Source organism: Nymphalis io, chromosome 26 (genome assembly GCF_905147045.1).
Source record: "Nymphalis io chromosome 26, ilAglIoxx1.1, whole genome shotgun sequence".
Lineage (NCBI taxonomy): Eukaryota > Metazoa > Arthropoda > Insecta > Lepidoptera > Nymphalidae > Nymphalis > Nymphalis io.
Genome location: NC_065913.1, coordinates 8132477 through 8159946, shown reverse-complemented (window position 1 = coordinate 8159946; position 27470 = coordinate 8132477). Strand labels below are relative to the sequence as shown.

Here is a 27470-nt window from a genome sequence, read left to right as displayed (position 1 = left end):
TTTTTTATACACCCCCATATTTTGTTGAAGAATTTCTAATGTCGTTGAATGTCTTGATATAATTACATAAACAAAAAGTTAACTAAACACGCAAGTAAATATATACTTGTCTGGTCCCACTTTGGGCGCCGAAAATACTGAGATGAATAATTACCGTATCGAATAAAATTCCAAACAACTAGCATTAAAATACAATGATAAACTTTTTCTTTAAGATAAAAAGAGGCCTTTGTCCAATCTATCCTATGGGGCAATTACGATCAGTTTTTTTTAACTTCAGTTAAGTAAATATATCTTATGATAATATATTTTCCAGAGGTACGAATAAAAAGAAATTACCTTGGTATTGTTAGTTATTTAATTGTAAATATTACTTGAAAAAAAAAAATCCGCATTTCATTATTCATAAGAAAGTAACACATATACTTTCTTAACGATTAAGTAAATTATATGTTGAATCACATTCTTCGTCATTGAGTCAACCTGCTTCGCGTGTCGAATGACCACAGTGAGCTGAGGAAATGTCGCGGGTCACTTGTAAAGAACTAAAGCAATTGCTTGTAGGGATAACAACTAAATAAACTGCAGAGTGTACTGTTTATTTAAACTCAATAAGTCCTTATGTCTCATACATAAGGACTTATTGAGTGGTTTTAAATATATATATATATATATAAAAGCCGAGATGGCCTAGTGGTTAGAACTCGCGTTTGGACTCTACTACCACTTACCATCAGGTGGAGTAGAGTCATTTGCCCTCCCGGCGAATATAAAAAAAAAACCGCGTGAATCTTAACCGATAATCGTGGGTTCAAACCCTGGCAAGCACCACTGACTTTTCATGTGCTTAATTTTTAATTTGTTTTTATGATTCATCTCATGCTTGACGGTGAAGGAAAACATCGTGAGGAAACCTGCATGTGTCAAATTTCATTGAAATTATGCCACATGTGTATTCCACCAACCCGCATTGGAGCAGCATGGTGGAATAAGCTCCAAACTTTCTACTCAAAAGGGAGAGGAGGCCTTAGCTCAGCAGTGGGACATTAACAGGCTTGTACTGTATATATATAATTTAGAAAATTGTATTCGATTTTGAAATCTTTGTAGTTGAAGTTAAGACATTATTTTTTTAATGGTTTCGTTATAGTGCGTGTCGTTATATGGTTGTGTGTTTAATTACAATTTAGCTTATATCACTAGAGAAACGAGATTGTCCCAGTGGTTACATAGTGTGTACATACATATATTAATCGATGATGATTAAAGAACAGGCGAGCACCACTAATTTTCATATGCTTAATTTGTGTTTATAATTCATCTCGTACTCATTAGAACGAACGCATCGTTAGTAAACTGTATGTGTATAATTTCACTGAAATTCTGCCACATGTCCACTGAACCGCATTGGAGCAGCGCGGTGGAATAAACTCCAGCATTGTGGAACATTCACATGCTTTTTACTTTACTTTTTTGTATTACTGTATACAATAGACAAATTGGCAATGTAGAGCATTTTATTTATTATTATTTGAATAGATTTATTTTGGTTTCGTGTTCTCTTTGAACACACCCAAAAACGTGCACGCTACTTATATTTATACAAAATAAAACTAACATGAATATTTATTTTTAGTGTTTTTTTTTTGTAAACGGTACACTTTCGACACGCTATATAAAGTTTTGTTCATTTCAAGGTAACATTCTTGATTTCTAACTTCTGTTTTTAGTAAAATAGAATAGTTTTGCGATACTAAAATTATCATAATATAATTGTATTGTTAAATAATTTTAGTGACAAATCAGTCTCGGGTAATTTGTCGCTTTTTGTACAATTAAAATTTCGTAGGTGATCGCAGTTAATAGATTTTTTTCAGGTATAAAATGCCTCATCTACTAAATTTTGTTTGATACATTTTATTAGAAGTCTTATTGTATGCCTTATAAAAATAAAGTTTTTTTTTTATCACCAAACACCTGTGCTTCGTGTCGAAGTGTTTACCTATTATATGGAGATTTAATTGAATAATTCTACTTGATTATTTAATCTTGTTAAATTCACTTACCTCAGGCGGCAGTGTTGGCGAAAGACTCTTATTTTTAGAAAATAGACTCGTTCTTCTACTGGAGGATTGTTCAGATTGCTTTCGACACGCGCCGCGGATCCATTGACCGAGGCGGTTATTACAGCAACTGTGATGGTAGCAGTAATTCACATATACATATAATTCTTGCAACATGACTGTATTAAAATTAGATAATGACATTTTAAGTGATCAGAAAAATAATAGCTTACATGGACGGTGCTTGATCACTCAATATGCTATCCCTCCTCTCTATTTCCCTCTTCTTGCCGCAGCATCCTGTTTCCTGGACCACGTCAGAGCTCATGGCGGGCGGCGAGGGCTCCGCGTGCTGCGGGGGCTCGATGTCGCCGACTCTCCGCCGGCGGCAGCACGCGCAGAGGATGTCGCGCAATTTGCGCTTGCGTTTCGTTTCGTGTTCAAATTCGATTGTTGTACCCTGATTGAGTTATATAAACATTTGACTTGCGATAGAAATATAATATATTTCTCTTCTTTACTTATAAAATATACCTTTTAAAACTTGTTTTTACTATGTCTGATGTAAATACATATTTATACATATTCGTTATAGTAGATACTAGGTTATGATGTGACGGATAATTTTGTCGCAGCAATCACTAAAGCTGTTCATGTGTTGTACATGAATAGCTAGAGGGACGAAAACATGAATCAAACACAAGAGATAATGCTTTTGTTTATAGAATAGGAAGGCGGACGAGCATATGGGCCACCTGATAGTAAGTGGTCACTAACGCTCTTAGACATTGTAAGAAATGTCAACCATTGCTTACATAGCCAATGCGCCACCAACCTTGGTAACTATCTGTATCACGGCGAGTGCTCGGAGGAATTATTCTCTCTAATTCCTGCTTCCCCCTTCCTTCTTAAGTCCACGCGAGCTGGTTCTCGATGTCACCGCCTAACTGTGACATCAATTCCATCGCGAACAAAGAAATTTGGCAACTCCTTTCTTTGTCGCACTTCCGAAAAATGGAATTCCTTACCAGCTCACGTATTCCCCTCCTCTTACAACCCGGGTTCCTTCAAACGAGGCGTGAAGAGGCATCTTGCGGGCCGGCAAGGCGAAGGCGGCTAGTGCAGAACGTTTTTCCCGTCTGTACTGGCCGTCGTCGCGTTTGGACTCTACTACCACTTACCATCAGGTGGAGTAGAGTCATTTGCCCTCCCGGCGATATAAAAAAAAAAAAAAACTAAGATTTTATGTCTCATGTGCCTGTAATTACACTAGCTCACTCACCCTTCAACCGGAACACAACAATATCAAGTACTGCTGTTTTGCGGTAGAATATCTGATGAGTGGGTGGTACCTACCCAGACGAGCTTGCACAAAGCCTTAAAGGTTTACATATGTTTACCAGAAATGTCTTGAAATATGAACCATAACATCGGAAAAGTTTAATAGCAGCCACTTTAACTTGACAGAGGCGCAATATCTCACGCGAACATATTAATACCATATTCATTATTTCTAATTGTTATTTTCTGTATCTTAAAAACCGGAATGGCGTTAGTATATATTTTCACTAATTGCTATCTGCGTAACGAGTTGCTACTATAATATTGAGGATATACTCACTTTCCCGGCAGCAATTTCAACATCCTCATCTGTAACTTTCTTTTTACAACAGTTCATGTCTTTCCAAAACTTTTTCTTTTCTACCAGTTCGGATTGGCCTTCCATCTCTGTTTCTTCATCGTCTTGTACCTTGGTGCAACAAGGACAGCACTTTGCCTTGCATTTGCCCATTAATCGAGAGCATATATTTGGTTTTGGCGGTTGCACCTGTTCGTTGACTTCGTCAGATGCTTGGGGACTTTTGTCCTTTTGTTCTCGATGGGCTCTTGGTGGCGGTTTTGGAGTAGTGCTTGTGCTCTGTGGGAACCTGGTGAGGTTGGGAAATAATTTTGTTAATAAAAAAAATAACGGAACAATTTTTTTTTATTTCTGGTTCGTGTTTGGTTTTTCGTGCCCTGATTCCGCAATCATTGTTTTTTACTCATTTAAATAACGCTTGTATATAAGGGAAAATGACAGTAGTTTTCATTTCAATTTGAATAGTGTTTTAAATAATTAATAACTGTAATTATAGTGACATAAGCCATTGTCCAACATCAGCTGTTTAATAATTTTGACACGTACTAAATCTAAGCTTAGAAATATAAAAGAAAGTCTAAGCGTTACATCATTAGTTATATAGTAAATACATTATTTTTATGATTCAATATACGTATAATATATAAGGTTATATGTATTAAAATTAAATATTTTATGTGTGTGATTTGTGATGGATGTGAAAAGTGAAAAGTGTTGTACAAGTGTAGGGCGCACTTAAAATGAAAGTTTTTTTTAATACTTATATAGAGAACGTTTTTATTTATTTATTTTTATTCATCTTTGTTTATTTAATAAATAGAACATTTAAATAGTATTATTTAGGATGGTTTTATTTGAATATTTGACATGCATAATTTGCTCTCAAATTTTAATTACCTCAAGAGTTCAGCTCTTCCACCATATCTAGAAGTAAAAACACATTGAAACATCATCATCATATAAGTTCTAATAAGTTTATTTGATTTTTCACCCTATTCAAGTGGAGGTTTTTATTATTACATATTGTTAGGCGGAGTGGCAAATTTGTGTAACTTGTTTTTTTTTTACAACGAAAAATTTACACTGCTCTACGTTAGTTGGTAGAGCAAACTTCTTGTAGAATTTTAATAGTGTTAGTATGACTTTAATATGAATTAATGGCAAACCCGAGAGAAATATCAGCGTGGAGTCTGAAAACATATCATCATTATAATTTAACGCTGTTTGCGTTTATGTCACTGCCTGTGTACCTCAATAAATTTGTACGTGGGGTTAGGAACTGTAAAAATATCTCAAGTCTTAATAAAAATCTGCTTATAAATTTTAATAATGTTACGTGTCTGTTTTTATTTATTTGTCAATGTAATAGGAAAAAAAATGAATATTTTAGTTCAAAAAATAATGAAAATGTTACCCATCGTTGTCGTACCGCTTTGGCAACAATTCATTTGGCAATATGTAGACTGTTCTATTATGTATCATGTCTTAACACACGCTAATACACCACAGTTATCTAATTAATTTAAAACACTTAAAAACAATTTAAAAAATCATATTTTTTAGTCGAAATTAACGTTGAACTACGTCAAACATTCCACAGATAACATATTTTCAAATGTCATTGTCAAAATTTCGCGCCATTTTCTGTAGCAAGAACGACGCTTGGCGAAGGCGGCCGAGGTCAGACTAGCGTGAACTAATTCTTAAAGGGTCGTGTTAAGGGTCGTATCGAGTGCTATGCGATCTATTAAGGTAAAGAAATAGCTAAATAGCTTACGTGAAACGAAACTAAAATTAGGGTAATGTGGGTTAACATTAAATAAACGTAATACTCTGTTAAAACTTTGTAATATATTTTATGTTTTTTAGTTGAGATATTATTAAAAATGTTATTTTTTATTTGTTTGTTTTTTTAATATAAATAAGAAATATTAAAATATTTATAAATACAAAAAAAGAAATATTTTTGTATATTAACAAAACATATATGACCTCTCAAATATAAGCACAATTTAGATTAGGTGAACTGTCCAGAAAATTTTAGTGTTCTTTAATTAAATAAAAAACTTTTTACCCTTTTCTAATGTCCATGTGTAGAGTTTGTATAGTTTCTACAATTTTCGACCGGAATGGTATGCATTATATTTATATATTTATTGCAAGTAAATGCTTCAAAAGCATTACTTTTACATACTTTTACTAAAAAGCTTAAAACATTCGAAAAAAAAAGATACTTGCCAGTATCTAGTTTCTTCTAATTCTAAAAGAATATTCTATTATTATCATTATTCTTATTTCTTAGAACGATTTAAATTAATAGTCCCAAAATTCAATAATGAAAGTTACTAACGAGGTTAACGAATTGTTATTTAATTAACTCAAGTTATTTTTCAGACGCCATAACTGTAGCATAATGTAATAGGGTTGGCGAAAATTAAACGTCGATAAAATACGCAACGGAAATTGGTATATTGGTAAGTAATTCATCGTAAATTACGTTAAATCGCTTATCTACGTATACAATGGTGGTTAAATCTGTCGATACGTGTCGTAACTTCTACGAAAATTGTTATTGAATACATTAATACTAAGCAAGTTACGAAGCCTTTGCCGATAATTGGACTGATGTATATAATTGACATGATTTACATGACGGCATGTGTAAGTAAATGACCTCAAAACCTGAGGTTTGTCTGGTATAAGAGTTATTGTTAATATTTTTACCTTACATATTCATATATGTGAATTTATTTTATTTGATTAAATTGAGTTTATCATTTCATTTTATTGTTTTCTGATTTTTATATTGTAAAACATAAATAAATTATAATTTTTTGACTTAGTATTATAATTACACTTCTCGTTTTATGTGCTCGCGTTGTAATTTCTTACTTGTAGAAACTATTCAACGACGTTATATCTTTATGTTTCTTTTTGTATTGTCTTGTACTATTTGTTACTTAAATTAAAAAAAATAGCTTAAAGTCATTTACACTAATTGTTCTCTATAGTGCAGTGTTTTGTTCGTTGGCGTATCTTTAATTACTTGCCTGCATGTCTTTATATCCGTGCAGCATCATAATAGATAATTTTAGGATTTCTGACAACTGTGTACAACATTAATGAAATGCAATTTTTACTGGTCTTACCAGTTCATATCTTTCTTTCACCTCTTGATTGATTTCAGCCACGGCGGCCAATCTCAAGAGAGGTTAGTCAACTGCGCAGGACATATTATAGTGCACAAATGCTAGATAAACACGGTGCACAAATGCTAGCACAAACACGGTGCACAAATGCTAGCACAAACACGGTGCATAAATGCTAGCACAAACACGGTGCACAAATGCTAGCACAAACACGGTGCACTCTCTATTCCCTCGCTCTCTTATCAAATGCATGTTTGTGTGTGAACCTTTTCACAGCATATTGAATTATTAATGACAAAAGTATTTTCGTTACAAAAATAACAGCCTTTAAACGTCCCACAGCTGGGCTAAGGCTTTTCCTTCGTTTGAGGCGAGGCTTGGAACAACTTGTAAAAATTATTTGTAAAATCTTAAATCATACAACCCTAGAAATAGTATGTTAATAGGAAAGGTGGTCACGCCACCACCCGCTCGATATTGACCGTTGTCCGAATTCTTCTTCTTATATCTATAGAAATAAAGCACATAATTGTATATTTTGATTTTCGTAGATTGAGTTTTGACGATAACAATGCATACATAATGTAAGACAAAACGACGAATATTCCTAACAGACGGCATTCGTATATCAGCACATCTGCATTTGATAATTAGTTTTTGAAGATAAACAAAATCAAATATGGCATTTTATTTTAGCTTATCGCCTTCCACTGCTAAACGAAAGCCTGCCCATACCGGAACGGCCACCATCCCGATCGTAGGCAGCCCGCATCCATCCCGTACCTGCCACCTTTTTTTAATCGTCGGTCCACCTTGCCAATGACATTATCATTATAACTCTTTTTTTTTAATTTCCAGTTATGACTAATGCTAATGACTACTCCACCTGATGGTAAGTGATAGTAGATAATTGCCTTTCACACCGAAGGTTGTGGGTTCGACTTCCACCCAGGACAGACATTTGTGTGCATGAACATGTCTGTTTGTCCTGAGTCTGGGCGTAAGTATCTATATAAGAATGTATTTTCAAAAGTAAAGTAGTATATGTAGTATATTAGTTGTATGGTTTCCATAGTACAAGCTATGCTTAGTTTAGGATCAGATGGCCGTGTGTGCATAATGTCCCAGGATATTATTATTATTATTATTAAAATTTTCTTCGGATGTCATTCAAATATATCATTTGAGGAAATTTTAAAAAAAAGCGAACACTGCTTAAAGAATCGTTTGTATTAATTGAATTCACGGAGACGGAAACCTAATGTTACAAGTTGTTCCTTACTTCTTCTGTTTATATAATGATAATCAGTGTTTCTATCGAAATAAATGATAATATTATACCACCGCAAGGATATACCAACGATATTATATATACATTAAAAACATCCCGAAGAGTCTCTAGCTCTGTGATGGTACATAGCATAACGAAGTCTAATGAGACTTAAAGGTATGTATGATCCAAATGCAAATCGCAATCATTCATTTTAGAAAGGTGCTCGGCCGTAGCAGTGTCAGTGCCGAGTATTTATTTTGTTTACCTCGTATTAAAAACTCTCTGTCAGACTTGGATACACTGCCGTGCCCTCAGACACAGTCAATTGCACATCAAAAGTAAACAAAATTTACTTTCATATTGTGGCTTCGAACAATACACACTTTTCCTTAAACAATATAATGTAAAGAAAGTATTCCCTGAGCGATTTTGATCAGTTTTCACCGTTTACTGCTGATAGTGTCGGGTTGCGGTTTGAATAAATATTACAATTATTGTGTGAAAGTAACGTTTTACTATCGTTGCTTGAAAATGTTCTAGATATAACTAGTGTTAACCAGTTCTAGGGAATAATAAGTTTCGATTTTTAATTGATAGTCATTGAATGCCTGACTGATAGTAAATACAACGCTGGCTGAGAATAACATTATTGTTAAAAATAAAGATTTGAAACTTAATAAGTGATTTCTTCCTTGAAAACAAAAACAACTTTAAAGTCATACTAATAGTCCCAAGTTGTGAAAATGTTTAAAATGTATTTCAAACTACTGACACCGATATATCGAAATCATACATATATAGCTAACTTGTGCTATAACACAAATGCCCTGAAGATTTAGTGACTACTTACAAAGTAGCCACTTGGCTAGTCTCAACCGTGCCACAATCGTGTGGTATTGCCGCCCCCATAGAACTATAACAGCTAGATTATAAGTGTACCTATGTTTGTGCATACACTTCTGCACTATAATGTTTTAATCCTGTGTCCTTTTAATCCTTGCTCAGGGGTGCAAGTGCTATAGTTTGAGATTAATTGCCGTGTTCGAATTATTATTTTAACTGATTAAACAATTTAGTTAGATGATAAAACTCACCCTCCATTACTATGGGACTTGTCAGACGCACTTCCTTTGGCTGCTTTGCTGTGTAAAGTCATATTATCTGCACCAGGTGTTGAAAGATTCGAACTAAGTACTTCTAATTCAGGTCCACCTTGTACTAAAGTTTCATTTATTTTCTCAACTATTTCGGTTTTCACTTCATTTTTCTTCTCATTAACCACTGTCACAATTGGTTCTATATTCTTCTTTATATCTTTAGATTTATCTATTAAATCTTTTGGTTCTTCGACAGGAGTCATAATACTGTCAACTATTTTAGCCGCTTCTGTTCGAATTTCCGAACTCATTTCTTCAGATTTCTTAATGCTGTCTTGTGTTTCGGATAATTTTTCAGAAGCTTTGTTTTTTACTTCTCTTGTATCGGTTCTTGCTTTTTCTGCAAGCTCTTTTGCTTCTTTCGCCTTAGCAGCAGCAAGGATATTTTCTGTAGATATTTCAGGCTCTTTCAATATGCTGTCAATTTTTTGTTTTACTCTCTCCACTTGCGGGTTGTTGTAGGGTGGTTGCAATAGCCTAAGTCTCACATGATCTTCAGTAAAAATGGTTCGTTCGTGATTTGTTTTCGTTTTAACTGGCTTTTTTTCTTCCTTGTCTGTCTTTTCTTCCGTTTCTTTGTCTTCATCTTTTTCTACTAAAGAGTCTTTTGAATTCAGACTATCAAATATACCTTTTTCTCTAGCCTTTTCAAAAGCAGCCGGTAATTGATTCGTAACTGTTGTGACAACTTCTAAAGGTTGTGATGTGATTGCCGCTGTGGTCATAGAAACAATATTTTTCTTAGTCAGAATTACAATTTCACCTTTTTCGTTTGTTATTTTGTCGTATTGAGTACCGTTATCATGTCTTATAATCTCGTCACCAACATTCGCATCTGCTGTACTTTCTTCAGCTTTTTTCTGTTTTTTTAAAACTTCGACATTTTTAGTTTCTTCAGTCTTTTTTGATACGGTTTTTTCAACATTACTTTTCTTAGTACCTGCCTCATTTATTTTACTCGTTGATTTAGATTTTTCAGAAAGATCTTTTTTGCTAGCTTGCCTACTTAAAGGAGGTTTATCATTAAGCGTCTTTGAACTTGGTGCTCTACTTAAATTTTTTACACTGTTTGTTCGACTTACTGGTTTTTTAGGTTCTACTTTATTTGACACTGGAGGTTTTTGGGTAGTCCGAGTACTTGTTGTCTTTGATATTGGCTTTGCGGCGCTATTACTAGGTTTTGTTACACTTTTAACGGGCCCTTTTCTTTTATCCGGACTGGGTTCCCGACTTGTAGTTCTGCTAGGTTGTCTAGAATTCAATCTAGAGGTAGCAGGTGTAGTACCGGCCGTCTTCGTAGTCTTTCGAGCTGCAGGAGAAGGTTTAGTTGGCGTTTTGGCAGGTCCAGACTTGGTGTCTTCTATTGGACTTTTGCTTGGCGTACCGACTATAGGAGATAACCTTTTAGGATTAATTGATTTATTCGAAGGCGGCGGTCCACTCTTTCCAGGTGAAATCGGTGGCTTACCTTTTATATGCGATGGAGAAATACTCAGATGTTGAGTGCTTTGACTTGTTCTTTTATCATGAACTTGGCTTCCTATCCTTATTGTTTCATGTATGCTGCTTGTGCTGTTAGACATGTATCTTTGATTTCGATTTAAATTCCTATCTAGGGATTGTTTTGTATTGCTTCTGGATGGGGAAACGGAGTTTTGTCGCTTTGGTATTTTAGAATTTTTAGGAGATCCATTATTTGATTGTGGCTGTGACTTTGATATTGACCGTAAACGAGACCGATGTGTTACAGGTTTTGGGGCTCCATCATCTTTGTTCAGACTCTCAGAACTACCTCGTGGTATATTTTCGTAGTGTAAAATCGCTGACGGCGAGTTTGATCTGGATCTAATATTTATTTTAGGTGGCGAATTACTTCGAGAATTGGATTTCGAATTGACTCCACTCTTGACTTCTCCTTTTTTATCTAATATCCCCATTTCTTTCAGTAGTGCAATTTCTTCATCTCTTTTCTTTTTTTCTGCTTCAGCTTCATTCTTTTCTCTGTTTAATTCACTAAGTTCCCTAATTTCCTCCATATTTTCTTTCAAAAAGTCTCTTGGTGGTCTGTGAGCAGGTGGCGGCGGTAGCAGGGTGGCCGTCGTTGCCATGTTATCGATTCGTGATAATGAATTCGTTCGTCTTCTTGGAGGAGAATTCGATCGGGAATTGGCAGCTGAGGTTTTTGGTGTATTGTGTCTTGAAGTCTCTTCTCTAAAGCCTCGACCTGAAAATATAGAATGAATTAAAAAAAGCTTGCATCATAAATAAAGGAAATATTGTTGTTTCGATAATAACAGATCTGTTAAGAGATCAATTACTCAATTACTCCAGAAATTTTATTAGATAGGTTGCTGTCAATTGTTATTAAGCAATTATATTTTTAAGCATAAAATACATATAATACTATGTATGTCTAATACATAATAATTTATGTACTGGTTAAAGCGAAAGTAATTGTAATTATATGGTACCGATTGGGCTTAATAAATTATAATAAAATAATATGAGTTGTTTATAAGTATTTTTTGCAGTATAGGAAACCTCGAAGTCGACGTTTAACTTTATAATACGAACCCTTAAATGGTGAGACTCTCCCAGGGCGAATTTCGATTGGAAGCGACCTGGGGCTGGTGGGGCGAGAAGACGGTTCAGCGATGATCGCAAATGATGTTTCCCCTTTTCGCTTCGACGTGGACACCACGCTGGAAGATAAGAAGAAATACATTGAATACATATAGATCGCATTTGTTTTATTTACATTGACAATTTTAAAAAGAACTTGTATGTAGTTTATTCATTGGCTGTATGTATTTAAGTCACAGCCTAAACATGCAATTGATTTAGATGAATGTCGGTATATTATAGAATTTTAAAGTTGTATAGTTACTTGTAAATGTTGTTTAGTTTTTTTTAGTTAAACACTGATTTCGCTCTTTCTGTTATTGTTTATTGAAATCAAATCAAGATATTTTTTCGTCGTAATCGTCGTTACAGCCTGTGAATGTCCCACTGCTGAGCCAAGGCCTCCTCTCCCTTTTTGAGGAGAAGGTTTGGAGCTTATTCCACCACGCTGCTCCAGTGCGGGTTGGTGGAATACACATGTGGCAGAATTTCAGTGAAATTAGAAACATGCAGGTTTCCTCACGATGTTTTCCTTCACCGTAAAGCACGAGATGAATTATAATTACAAATTAAGCACATGAAAATTCAGTGGTGCTTGCCCGGGTTTGAACCCACGATCATCGGTTAAGATTCACGATATTTTTATTCAAATAATCTTTTCAAAGTAATTATGAATCGTCAAGCACTATCATCAGTTCGGAATGTGGATTCTACCGAGATGAAACAGTAAGAAACATTATTGATTTGACATTCGAAAAAAGAAGACAGCATTGTTTAATAAACGTTTACAAGTAAGGCAAGGGTAAGTTTTTAAACATATGTACTATTTAAAAATTCGGATTGTTTGTAAAATATTTTTTTTTTTTATTTACAATTTGTATAAAAATTTGACATTTACCTTAACTTTAAATACAGTTTGAATCATAGCTTATTGTATAACGTTTTAAATAAAAAAAGACACGCGCGCTTTTCCGATTATCATATCGCAATACATCATTCTAAATTTTCTAAATAAAATTCATCTTTACTCCTTCATCAATTGGGATAGGCAATAAGCATAAAAAGGATAGGTTGCCTGCCTAAAAGATGGGTCACATGTGGTAGTATAAATTAGGCAAGCGACGATTTCACAAACACATTTTGATATATATTTATTATTTTTATTATATAAAGCGCTTCATGTAAAGTTGCGCGGATAACTAGTAATTAATAATTTCATTATAATCGTACAACATTATTAGCCGCCGTCGCATTTCACCTTCATGTAACCTAATTCAAAAAATGCGTAACTCGATACTGACCTTCGTGTGAAGTGGGGTTAGCGGGCGTAATTTCGAACATTGCTAAGGTGTTTTATTTATTTATTTACAATAGATAGGAGGACTGGACATCCTTCAAACCGTAACATGACAATGCTGTTTAGCGGTAGAATATATGGGTATGGGTACCCAGACGTGCTACCCCTACTTTGGGCTTTGTGGATACGTAAACTAACCGTTACAGTGAATCATACATTACAGTATCGCACATACATTACAGTGAATCTGTTGCCCTATTGGTAAGAAAATCATATGAAATAAAGGAAGTATTTACTTTAAATACATTCTTTTATAATTTTTATTTAAAAGTGTGCTTACGGTTTCATTAGGACACCTTGGGAGTGAGTTTTTATACTTATAAGAATCAGATAAATTGACTAAGATGTAACAAATATTAAAATATGATACAATATGGTTCTTCTCGATTATTACCATAATAGTATGATATCGTAAGTATTAACTCTTCGTTATTTAATTAGAACTAGCTTTCGTACTAGGCCAGCTGAAGGCGACAACTAAATATTGTGTTTCTGTGTATTGTTGTAACAAAGTTTTGAAGTGAGTTATATCCCATAGACAACGACGGATTAAAGACAGGAATGGGTATCACTTTTAACAGTGTCGATATCTATGGGCAAAGATAATTTTGTCGTTCAAATACATATACACAAAGTATATATGTATTATAAAGTATATCCAATAATAATTTTGTTAAAAATTTATATAAAAATTAATGTATTTTAATCTGACAATGATCAAATGATTTATTCGCTATCGAATAACTGAATTAAAGCAAATTTGTTAGCGAATTTCGTTAAAGTATAAACCCGGTTAAGTCCATTTTTTATGAAGTGCTTCAGAAATTGGAACAGGCAGTTAAATTTGACCAAATGTAGCCTTGAATATTTAACTAGTGTTACCTACTGAAACAGGTTAATTCTATGAGGAACACCTACGTATGAATTTGTCCTCTTGAGAAAATATAACAAATAGTATATTTTACATAAAACTGTCAATGATATCCAAGTTTAAGTCTAAATAAGCCACTGGTATTATAAGATACATTAACGATAATGGAATTGTCATTATCAATGCGCCACCGACTATGAAAATGAAAAAAAATATGTCCGTTAAATGAAAAACTACTTCAATATATTTTTTAATTCACCCGTTGTTGCAGTCTAGGCAACCTTACCATTTAATAATTCATTTTTTGAGTTGTCGCTCGGATTTTATATTCTATAACAAATAATACCTAACAATGGTAGCATTACATCCTTTCTAATATTATAAATACGAAAGCGAGTTTGTTTGTTACGTTTTTATGTCTTAACTACTCAACAGATCATAAAGGTTTTGCATACGCGAAAAGGACATCGCTTCTCCCCCTCCCTCTCACTTTAATAATTACAATCCCGCCAATTGACGAATTTTAAAAACTATTATTTAAACAATACATTATTTAGAATATATTATATTCAGTTAAAATATATGATATAAATAAAATTTTGTTTTTTTTTTTTTACAATAAGAGTAAAATTCATATGCAAAGGTCACTCGTCTTACAGTCTACCTATGGAAAGGAGTTGTAAAATAAATTGTTAATCAAATAAATACTGACAATAATGCTTTATACGAACGAATATACGTTTTCAATGTATATAAATTACGTTGGCTCTTGACTATTATTTCGTGGCCTTAATTAAAGTCAAGAAAAAACCTTGACGTGATGCCGTAACAATTTATTTGTCGAAACGATTCAATTTCAGATATATTATTCATAGATACGCTTAGATTTATTCTTGTATATTTTTTAGGATATTTTATGCTTATACCTTTTCAATATAATATTATAAAAATGAAAAGTTAATCTGTTAAGTTTATAATTTATTAAAGTATTCTATAGATATGAGTAGTAAGTAAGTAAAAGCATTTGAATGTTCCACAGCTAAGGCCTCCTCTCCTCTGTTGTGGAGAAGCTTTGGAGCTTATTCCACCACGCTGCTCCAATGCGGGTTGGTAGAATACACATGTGACAGAATTTGAGTGAAATATGTGCCTACATGCAGGTTTCCTCACGATGTTTTCCTTCACATTCAAGCACGAAGTGAATTATGAACACAAATAAAAACACAAACAAGCACATGAAAAGTCAATGGTGCTTGCCCGGGTTTGAACCCACGATCATCGGTTAATATACACGCGTTCTAGCCACTGGGCCATCTCGGCTTTTTATATATTAAGTATTGTAATGCCTAAATGAAAAAAAAATAAAAAAGTATATCAATAAAAGTAACACATACCAGAAAATGCAGCGCATTTTGGAGAAGGTTTTATAGTATATAATATTATTATGTAAATAGGGGCAAATTAAAATGTCACACTTTCAGTAATCCGAATTTAAACAATTCGGATTCTTGACTTTACAAGCGTAAATTTTATCTTGTATATTAATTTCAATCATTCTCAATGATTAATTCTGTTTTTAAAAATTATTTTGTCCGTGATATATCATATTTATGAATGTGAATAATTAATATACGATTCGAAAAACTTGAATGTATTTTTTTTATGTATTAATTGTCATTTTTATATTTGTCGGATCTTTTATTAGTAAATACATATTAAATGTTGAATTATTATTTAATTAATCTTCTATTTGAATCCGATGTTAAAATGCAAACTATTGTTTTTTCGATTAATTCTTTCTCTGCTCGAGAATTTCTCATTAGATGACCCAAGTTTGAGAGTTCGTGGTATTTATAATAATATCGAAGGACATTTTTCACACACGGCCATCTGATCCCAAATTAAGCTTGTACAAGGCTTGTACTATGGAAACCAGGCAACTGATATATTACATATACTACTTTTCTTTTGAAAATACATACTTATATAGATAATTACACCCAGACTCAAGACAACAGACATGTTCATGCACACAAATGTCTGTCTTGGGTGGGAATCGAACCCACAACCTTCGGCGCGAAAAGCATCTACCAACCACGCCAACCGGCTCGTCAAATTTATATCTCGAAAACAGGTGAAGCAGTTGTCACTATGCCTGAACTACCTCCAGATAGTAAGGAAATAGTGTGCACATGTATACACACACTATAAAATGTACTGTACATAATAAAATTTCTATACGTTTAGATTTTCTGTCGTAACTGATCGATCGATTTTACTGGTGGTAGGGCTTTGTGCAAGCTCGTCTGGGTAGGTACCACCCACTCATCAGATATTTTACCGTAAAATAGCAGTACTTGGTATTGTTGTGTTCCGGTTTGAAGGGTGAGTGAGCCAGTGTAATTACAGGCACAAAGGGCATAAAATCTTAGGTCTCAAGGTTGGTGGCCCATTGGCGATGTAAGTGATGGTTAACATTTCTTACAGTGCCAATGTCTAAGGGCGTTGGTGACCACTTATCATCAGGTCGCCCGTATGTTCGTCCGCTTTCCTATTCTATAAAAAAAAATAGAGGACATTGATTCGAGTTTTTTTTTATTGAAATTATTATTCTTTTAAAAAAAATGTATGTTTTTGTTTTTCTGTTTTGTGTTTTTTCATGTTAGTTTTGTAGTAATTTATTAGTTGGTTTTTATATATTTCAAACATCTAGACAATGATAATGTTGAGTACGTTTGTTATTGTCACTCGTATCAGTTCCCTAAAATATTTATTAATATTTTTTTATTTATAAGTGTTTTATGTGTGCTGTCGATGAAAGTTTTAAATAAATAAAAATATTAAGTAAAGACCTTAACACAGGATATCTGAATAGCCCATGAAGGATAGTGAGTTCCACAGAGTTTGCAATGTTAATATACGCGTGATCTATCATAAAATTTTTAAATCATATTAATTTTGAATTTAAAATTTGTTAATTGGTTTTTGGTAAAAATAAAGTAAAGAAAAATTAGGAGCAAGCATTACATATTTACTCTTTCGTATGTTCTTTTGAGTTTGCTTTAAGAATCAAAATTTACCCGAAGAAGCGAACAAGCCTACTCAGTAGTCACAATGAACTCGTAGGTACGGGTGTCGAGTACGTCCAATTTTTAAAAGCCTTATGTAACGATACAGTTTAAAGAAACCATAGTATTATGGGCAATCACTGTGGAGACTCTCGCTGTTTATGCGTCGCTGGTTATATGACTTATGTGTATGTTATCAGAAGTAGCGGATTGTGGGGATATATATCATCATGACTGCGTGGAATACATGTATGAAAAAAAATTAATGATAGTGGTTTTTTTGGTAATGGCCATTATATATATGAATTATAACTGAACATTGCTTTTGGTTTAATTTTTACTTCATAGTTTTTTAATAATTTATCACCGCTAGGAACAGGATAGGTAATTTAGATAACCCATCAGAGATAAGAATTAATAAATGGCGAGACGTTTTGTTTTACCTGATTGAAAAATCTACTTAACCAATATACGTAATACTATCACAAGAAGATACAGCGCGATAGTACATTTTAGTATATGACACATGGCAGACAACGCCTGCCGACGGTTTTGCTTGTAATGAAATCAGTAAATACGATGTTTCGCAAAACATACGAATATAAAATTTGTCTTTAATAAATCCTTGAAAAGTAACATTATCAAATGTACACTAGCAGTATACGCCCCGTTTTAAGTAAATATATAATATTTTAAATTTAAATATTGTAATTGTTAGCACGATTATTAGTATGCACTTTTATTTCAATCGCTCATGCCCTTAATGTCCATGATCATAAATTCCTATTACTTCAGAAGTATTGAAAATTACTAAATATGAAAGTTATATTAGAAATCCACCAACTCGCATTGGCGTGGTGTAATAAGTTCCAAAATTTAAGAGAATGCCTTAGCCTAGCAGTTGGATTTATACTTTAATACATAAATATATTTTATTCACCTAAATCGCTACTCCTCATGCTTTAGGCCACGCAGTATTTAATAGGAAACGTTACAATTAGCCATGGCCGTAATTCCTCTAAGTGTAATGAGATGCCTTCACCATAAAACGCATTTAACACGAATATGGGATATTGATGAAATTTAGACAGCATTTTTGTTAATATATAAATTTAAACTTTGCAGTAAATCCTTATTTATCAGTAATACGCAGAAAAATGTATACATTTCTGTTCAAATGAATATAATTTGGCATCTGCGCCAAATCAATATAAAGTGTTGATTAAAAAGTATATTTTGCGATGCTTAGCAGAGGTGACTCAGAGGATAGACCATGTCAATGGTGACCAAACATCCGGTTACAATTCCGGACTAGCACTTGTTTGTTTTTTAATAACATTGTAGGATTGTATCTATTAAATTGTTCATATCGCATTTAGATTTATAGAAATAATACGCCTTCCAATTTTCCTTATGCCTCTTGCTACACTGACTCACTTATCTTATTGTATACTTTAATAATAAGTGATGGGTTCCCTGTTCCTGGAGGGTCAGGTCAGGATATAACGTTGCCTTCCATTTTTTTTATATGTAGCTCAATAGGCTTGCTTATTAAAACTCCTCTTAGTCAGTTCAGATAAAGTCATAAAGAATAAAAAATAAAGGTACACCCTTAAATGTCCCATTGCTGAATGCTGTCCCAGAATATCATCCAATACGTGAGTGAAATGAATCAAAAACAGCAATTGAGCACATGAAAATTCAGGGGTATGTGCTTGGGTTTGAACCAGCGTTCATCGGTTAAGATTCACGCGTTCTAACCACCAGGCCATCTTTGTTTTTATTACAATTTTTTACAGTTAAATTTTGAGCTATTGACATAATAATGAAAAGTTTATAATACCTTACTGGTGGTAGAGCTTTGTGCAAGCTCGTCTGGGTAGGCACCACCCACTTATCAGATATTCTACCGCAAAACAGCAGTACTTGGTATTGTTGTGTTCCGGCTTGAAGGTGTAAGCCAGTGTAATTACAGGCACAAGGGACATAACATCTTAGTTCCAAAGGTTGGAAGCGCATTGGTGATCTAAGCGATGGTTAACATTTCTTACAATGCCAATTCCTATGGGCATTGGTGACCACTTATCATCACGTGGCCCATATGCTCGTCCGCCTTTCTATTCTATAAAAAAAATCTATACTTACGTTAATGAGTGATCAATGTTGATAACTTATAATATTGTAATTCAACATGTATTTCAATATCAATAAACATTATCGCCTGCATTACAAAGTTACATAAATTATAATTTGACGTGTAATCGAACAATAGTAACGAGATGTAGGCGTCGTCTAGTGATAGTAATGGGAATGAATCATCCATGCGCGGGATGAGTATGATTGCTGTCACCTTGGGCTTGTTTTCTCTAATTGAAAGCCTACGTTAAATATATTTAATACTTATTTATATGTACACAGTTGAATAAAAATAGGTGCACAGCTTTGCCCTATTATAGCTACACTACTGGAAAAAGTCCTCTATCATATATTTTTATATATCTAAGTTTTTGCATTGTTTACATAGTAATAACTTATGTAACAGCCTCAAGAGAGACAGCCTGTAAATGTCCCACTGCTGGGCTAAGGCCTCCTCTCCGTTTTGAGGGGAAGTAAGTAGGTTTCATCACGATGTTTTCCTTCACCGTAAAGCACGAGATGAATTATAATCACAAACTAATCACATGAAAATTCAGTGGTGCTTGCCCGGGTTTTAATCCACGACCATTCATCTCGGCTCACTTGTTTGATAATAAATATATCTTAACCACATCATATACAAATGATTGACGCCTACTCGCTAATTCAATGCAGTATAATTATAGTACTTGCTCGAAGTTCTTGTACAATTATACTAATCTTATGTTCAGTAAAGAGAAATTGAATATATTAAGGTCAGAACTCCAAGGTCTATTGTGTTATTCATTAATATACACTCGAACTAGCTGCCAATCCCGACCTCCTGCGGGTAAATTAAGAATATAATTTATTTTATATTTTCACAAAAAAAAAAATTAAAACCGTTCGCAGCCAATATAAACCATCTGTCATCATGTTTGACTGGGTCACTCAAACATACAAAACATTGTATCAAAATCAGTCTAATCGCTTAGAAGTAGTTCAGTGACATACAACACGTAAGAAGATTTATATATTTAATAAATAATAAAACAAAAACTCTATCAATTGTTAAAACTGCCAATCGATAAATCAATTGTTGATTTTGACAGAAAAATTATCTCTACTAACATATAAAGGTGAAGTTCCGTTAATACGCGCTAATCAATGGAACTCTCAGTCAGATTTGTAAAATAAAAAATGCGTTTGATAGCTCAATTCTTGAGGAAGATTAAAGACTATTTAACATGACGCTACGACAACTGCCCTCCTCACACGCAATCGAAGCCGCGTACGGAAACTAGTTTAATATAATAGGTACAAGATGCAGCTGATGCCACTGTTAACAGCTAGCGCTGAACAGCCACTGAACACAACTGGCATGCTACGCTTTCTAGCTACGAAATAACAGAACAAAACGGAATACCGCTTAATTATTTTCTTTACAAAATACCACATACTTTATTACGCAATGTATAATTTGTAACATTTGTCGTTAGTTGTAATATTAATTAATACTAGTGTCCGCGATGTAGTCGAAATTCGACTACAATGCTTATATATTTCCATTTATTTATTTTTAATTTTCATTTTTGCATTTTCTATTTTTTTTTATTGATTACACTAAAACACCATTACAACAAACAATATAAAAAGAAAATAATTTGTTGACAAACATAGAAATATATATATCTGTTTGTCTATATACATATATATCTTTTTGGATTCTGGGATTGGAATTAATTACTTATTAAATCTGACCATGTTTGTTTTTTATATCATATAAATATTTGAGTCAAACATATGGTTTTATAGTGTTTATGTATATTGTTTTTTTATAAACCATGAGTTTGTCGCGACACTGATACTTCATGATTTTAACAACAAATTATCAGCTCTGTAGTTGTGAAAATCGCTTTAATCTTAGAAGAAATAAGATTTCATTTAAACCAGCTGTATATCAAAGTAATTGACGTCAAACATATGATTTATATCCGTTTTGATATGTTGAACCGCATTGTAAATCTGATTTATTTTAGAGCAACTATCCGAGTTTTCTTACCGTTTCTTCTCGTAAGAAACGTTGTTTTAACCACTGAGCCACCTCGATGCTTTCCGAAACGGTGAATCAAAAACGCTTAATTGTAAATCTTGAAAGCACCGAGGTGGCTCAGTGGTTAAAACAAGTGAATCTTAATTGAAGATTACGGGTTCGAATCGGAAAAAGCAACAGTAAATTATTAATTTTAAAAGTGTTTATTGTTAATTATTCGTGGATTAGATTCTGAGTAAGTAAAAAAAACCTATATTCAGAGGTTTTAGTAGTTAGAAGAATTTACATAATACGTTGAAAGGAAAATTGTTTGTCGAGTTTTAAAATAACTATAAAAGTCTTTATTGGTATCGATATATGGTTAAGAACCATATGTTTTGATTAATTGATATTTCATATAAGAGAGTAGCACTATATCACATGAAAAAATAATATTACATTTTAAAATAATCAAGGTAAATGTTCTACTCATTACAGATAAATTGTTGTTTATCTGAATTACATCTAACCAATGATTGCGTTTAAAGATCTGCAAGATACTATATAGTATTAAGACTGTTTTTATGTATTATAATAAAAATAACTACTAATATGCACGAAAAGTAAACGAACAATTCGTGCACGTTTATATATTTTTTACAATTTTAATTATTATTGGTAGTTTCTAGTTTGACTATCAATAAGTAAGTGTCATGCTTCTATGTTGAATAAAGTATTTTGATTAGATTTGATTGACTTTATGTTTCGTGTGCATATTTTTATTTCCAGGCATCACAGTCGAAATTTTAGGATTAGTGATAGTTATGTACAATTTTAAGAAAATATTTTAAGTAGTCTGAATGTCAATGACCTTTATAAATGAGTTTAATTCTAAAAGAATCACATATTAAAATGTTCTCATTATTATATGTAAATAAGATAATACCTTTAATGTATTAACTTAATAAAAAACAAAATATAAGATCATTTAAATGTCAATAAACGGTTCATTCATATTATTTACGTCAATGACTTGAATAAGTACATATACAAAACAAGGCAAGAATGTTAGCAATATGGGATATAGTTGATTCGCACTTTCGATCCTCTGGGCAAAAAACCGTCCGGTTGAGGGGATGAGGCCTCACAAGCGGGCGGACGCGGCGTCGTTTCGCTCGATTAAATTCGTTATATATATTAATAAGTACATACAATAATAAGACAAAAACTCTCAGAAGACTTACGGCCTCACTTATAAACGTTGCTTACAGAAGACACAGGCCGTAGAAGGCCAAACTTTGACAATATTCTACGCTTTAACGTTGTACAAACGTTGTTTAGCAGGTGGTAAGTTAAACAATATTGTCTTCTTCTTTCGAATGTCAAATCAATAATGACAGAAAGAGAGAAATCGGTGTTTGACTAAACAGCCGCTAAAGATTTGGACTATAACAATAAATTTGAAATAGAAAGTTGACACAAGTAATTATTTATACCATTACGTGTAAATGATAACAATCATTTATTAGTACAAGAAGACATTTCAAAGTGATTACAATTGTAATTATTCGCACGGTTGATTTGCGTGGACGGACGACATCTTGATTGGCAATTTTGAACTAGACAACACTGCATTAATCGTTTTGCTGCATGCAAAACCTTAGAACGAGAGACACTTAGAAATTGTATCTAAGTTATTCTATTCAACGTTTATTATACTGATAACATAGGTCTGTGTGACACTATTAGCAAGTAATAAGTTCATCATCATCATATTCAGCCCACATTAATTCACTGCTGGACATAGGCCTCCTCAAAGGCGCGCCAGTTCTCCCGGTCCTGTGCTAGTCGCATCCATTGAGCACCCGCCATCTTCCTAAAATCGTCTGACCATCGGGCGGGTGGTCTGCCCACTGGCCTTTTTGCTTCTCTAGTCTTTAGTCCACCTTCCGTCTTCTCGTCTGGCCAAGTGTCCAGCCCATCTCCACTTTAACCTCGTGATACGCTTCCCAATATCTTCGACTTTCGTCTTTCGTCGGATTTCTGCGTTTGGTACACGATGAACGAGGGAGATGCCTAGAATAGCACGCTCCATCGCCCTTTGTGCCACCACCAGTAATAAGTTACCACCTGTAAAATTACTATCGCTAGTCAAAGGCATCTTCACCTTTAAAGGATCTAGAGTTTATTAAGAAGCTCTTAAAAAGGTCCCTATTGTTTTTAAATGTGGCAGATTTTTCTCAGGTGCTCATGCATCATGTTTCTTCGCGATATTCTCCTTCACCGCCGCTTAATCAAATTAAACACATTAAAATTGATTGGTGCTTGCCAGGTTTAGAACACGCTATTTTCGGTTAACACGTGTTCTAACAACTCGACCTTCTGCGACAGTATAAGTAAAAATAAAGTTGAAATTCATTAACGTTATAAATTTCCTCAAAAATATCACGGAGGAAATAAATAGGGAAGATCGAAATGAAGCCTTCGTAATCATCGTTTGCCAACCTGCTCGTCGATTGATATTCTGTACATTTATATGTACCGTTGTCGTATTATGATTAAAGGCTCGAGTCGTACAAACCACCTTTATTGTACTCTTCGTTCAGCGTGCGAATTACACAAGTGTTGCTTTTTGATTCGTGTAGGTATTTTGAATACTCAGGTGGGTTATGAGTGTGGGTATTGATTAATAATAATTAATTATATGCAATTGTTTGTACATATATTCGATAACATTGAAGATTACAAGAAAATAAAGCTTAATACATAACACATGACGTTATTAATATATTCTGTACAAAACGTCTTATCAAAAGCTGAGATGGCTCAGCTCGATTCCGAGAAACATTGACATTACAACAACATTCTCCTGCTTGGCTTTATATTTATATCAAAATACACTATAGTTTAATAATTGCCACAACGTTTGACTCCAATCTAAATAAAGCATGTAAATTAAAACTGATCGTTTGTTTAACAGCCCAGTGCAGTTAAAAACGCAAGAGTGTAGCCCGCTTTTAACTTTAAAAAAATGTCAATTTTTGAGAGCTAATTACAAAATTAATAGGTACAGTCATTTGTATACATAACTCTGTTGTGTGACTTTAAATCCTTATATAAGTCGCTATTTAATAATATAATTAAATTTTTAACCATATTTTGTGAATTATGATTTATAAACATTAAAAACAATATCTTATAACAATTCAGAATCAGTAATTAATAGTAATTTAATTATTTAATGATTTGTGCATTATTTCAAACTTTAATTTTTCCCTTATAAAAATAAAACAATAATATTACATAGTGTGATAAGACGGACGACTTATAGCCCACAGACCAAAAATCCAGGTTTAGGCAGGTTACAGATTATCATTGCCTTTTTTGAATTAAAAAAAAAACAAATTATTTTATCTGTATTCTATATTTTTATATGCATTAAGTTAATATGATTCATCCATGTTGTCAATTCGTTTTCACCATATACGTTCCGTTGGCTACGTGTAGGTAGCACAAGGTTGACGACCCGCTTTTCAAAGCCTTAGAAGATATAGCTTAATACTTTCATGACATAATAATGTTAAATGAACTGATGACTTATGTATAATGTGTAATAATTTCACTAATTCCGTAGTTTATTTTTGCTTAACAAAGATTTTTGCGTTGTTATTCTGTGAAGTTCGATTGTCACTCGAGAATATTAAAAACTATAGGGATATATTTGAAGAAAAAACTCGAATCTCACTGTGAAAGTGATATGCGACATTGGCCGTAGTAATCATGCCATTTCAAGATTACACGCATCAAAATATAGTATATACCATAAGTCGGTTGTTAACAATTCACTGGTGAGTTATGAACTGGTTCTTATTGTAATAGTGGTGCTATTTTGATGCGTGCAGTAAATTGGGAATTGTAAATATTCTTATTGAGATGAGAGGATGAAAGCCGGGACGGCTCAAATGTTAGCCTATACAAACCGTAACCGAAGATTCATTTGCTTAATTTGTGTTTATGAATCATCTCGTGTTGGATGAAATTCTACTCACCTGCATATCCACCAATCCGCTTTTGAGTAGCAGATGCTGTGCGATGCAAATGATGATTTATGATCTTTATCTAAGAGACCAAATCGCTTTGGAGTAGCCTGGTGGTATAGTCTTTTCCTCGAAAGGATGCTAATTTAAAAAATATATGTCAAAACAAATTTAGTACCAAGGTATTAAAAGAGTGAACCACCAAATATATATTTTTAATAATAATCATTTATTTGCATTAATCTTATTACATTATATAATGTGCGAATGTTGTGCACATTCGTTATATATAGATATACAAACATGCGTGCGTGTTACGAACTCTGTTAATTTTATTATTGTAGAATATGAACGATCGCCGCTTGGTTATTTCTCTTTTTTTTTTGTAAATGAAACAAGATAAGTATAAAAAAACCGCTGAGTTTCTTTCGCCGGTTCTTCTCAGGGCTGGGTGCTTCTTTTCCGAACCGGTGGTAGTTTCTGGTTTGACTATCAATAAGCAAATGTAATGCTTCAATATTGAATAAATCATTTTGATTTTGTTATTGTACCTTTATAAATAAATAAATAATTTAAAATATTTTTTAAAAGTTTATAGTTATGTTATCTTTTGTATATCAATAAATATAAGAGTGCAAATACCGACGCACCGGGTACAAATACCAGTTCGGGCCAATAAAATCAAGTTATTGGTTTCGTCTTTCAAATTCTTAGTAACCCAGAAACACATACATCCGTGGCGCGAAAAGCACGTCGAGTCATTGGTTTCGATCTATTTGCGGTTGCCTTCCCATTGTACTACGAGAACGAGAGTGAAGGAATACTGGTGCCCCTGTATTTCACACCCATGTACTATATAAGCTAGTCTTGAGATTTGCAACCGCGGCCTAAGAGTTACCTACTTCCGTCGCTGAATATTAATTACCAGCTGATTCTCGCAGTTTCACCCAAATTCAACTTTACTACTCCGCCCTTGATGGTCGTATATCCTTCCTCAATAAATGGCATATAGTGCATTTATATTTAGAGTGAAAATATTTTTTTCTAATAATACTGTTAGATCCAAATTCGGGGTTCAAAATCAAGCTTCAATTTTATTGTATTGTATAGTTTATTTATTATATTTATATGTTTTATATAAATAATTAAAAAACTTTATTCCACGTCAACTACTATTAAACACTGTAGCCTTTCACTTGTTGAAGAGTCACGTTCCATGAAAAAATTGACTTTTATGATTTAGAATCCGTCTTCAGCGTTTGCGCGATTGTGAGTTAACATTCAAACACTCACATTAATAGCTTAAGAAAAACAAAAAACACATAGAAAGTGGACACTGTACAATTATTTAGTTTTAATATTTAGTGAGTCTGTAAAAATATTTTGTCCGGAGTTCAGTGTAATGGCCTAACGTTAAATATGTGGGTATTATATACTTGGGCTTTGTGCCTTGGTGGTAGGGTTCTGTGCAAGCTCGTAAGTGAGTGGATACCACCCTCTCATCAGATATTCTACTGCAAAACAGCATTATTTAGTATTGTTGTGTTTTGATTTGAAGGATGTAAGATCGGTTAATATTCCTTACATTGCCAATGTCTATGGGCGGTAATGACCGCTTCCCATCAGGTGGTCCATATGCCCGTTCGCCTATTCTATATTTTCTTTAATTTCTATTCTATTTTAAGGTATACAAAGTCCTATTATTTAGTCATATAATTTTATTACACACAAGATCCTGGGTGTTAAGTTTATTTATTTATTTATTTGTAATAGCATACTTGCAAATTACATATAAGGCATTGAAAATTTTAATTTATAAAACAATAATAGTATATACATATTAATTACAAGTGTACATAGCGTTGTTTCAATGATAAAATTGTTTGCTTTATAAGTACTTACTGTTAAAAACGGTTACTAAGCGATTTTGTTTTGGACAATACAAGCGATTACTCTTAAATTGTCATAACATTGATTCAACTTTTTCGGGCCTAGTGATGTAAGAGTCAACGGTTTGATTCAGACCCAGTGGCTATTTTAGTAACTACACAAGAAAAATTGTATAAAATATTTTTATTTTTAATAAT

General features: G+C 33.3%; 1 protein-coding gene across 1 annotated transcript in view; it reads right to left on the bottom strand.

Moving 5' to 3' along the window:
• LOC126778425 (protein stum) overlaps nt 1-27470 on the bottom strand; it is a 42009-nt gene that overhangs the window by 4460 nt on the left and 10079 nt on the right. Inside the window, exons 2-7 of the mRNA XM_050501935.1 lie at nt 11856-11983; nt 9219-11505; nt 4600-4626; nt 3685-3991; nt 2297-2523; nt 2067-2193 (exon numbers count right to left, since the gene is read on the bottom strand). Of these exons, the coding sequence (XP_050357892.1) occupies nt 2067-2193; nt 2297-2523; nt 3685-3991; nt 4600-4626; nt 9219-11505; nt 11856-11983 (3103 nt within the window). The remainder of the gene's footprint in view (nt 1-2066; nt 2194-2296; nt 2524-3684; nt 3992-4599; nt 4627-9218; nt 11506-11855; nt 11984-27470) is intronic.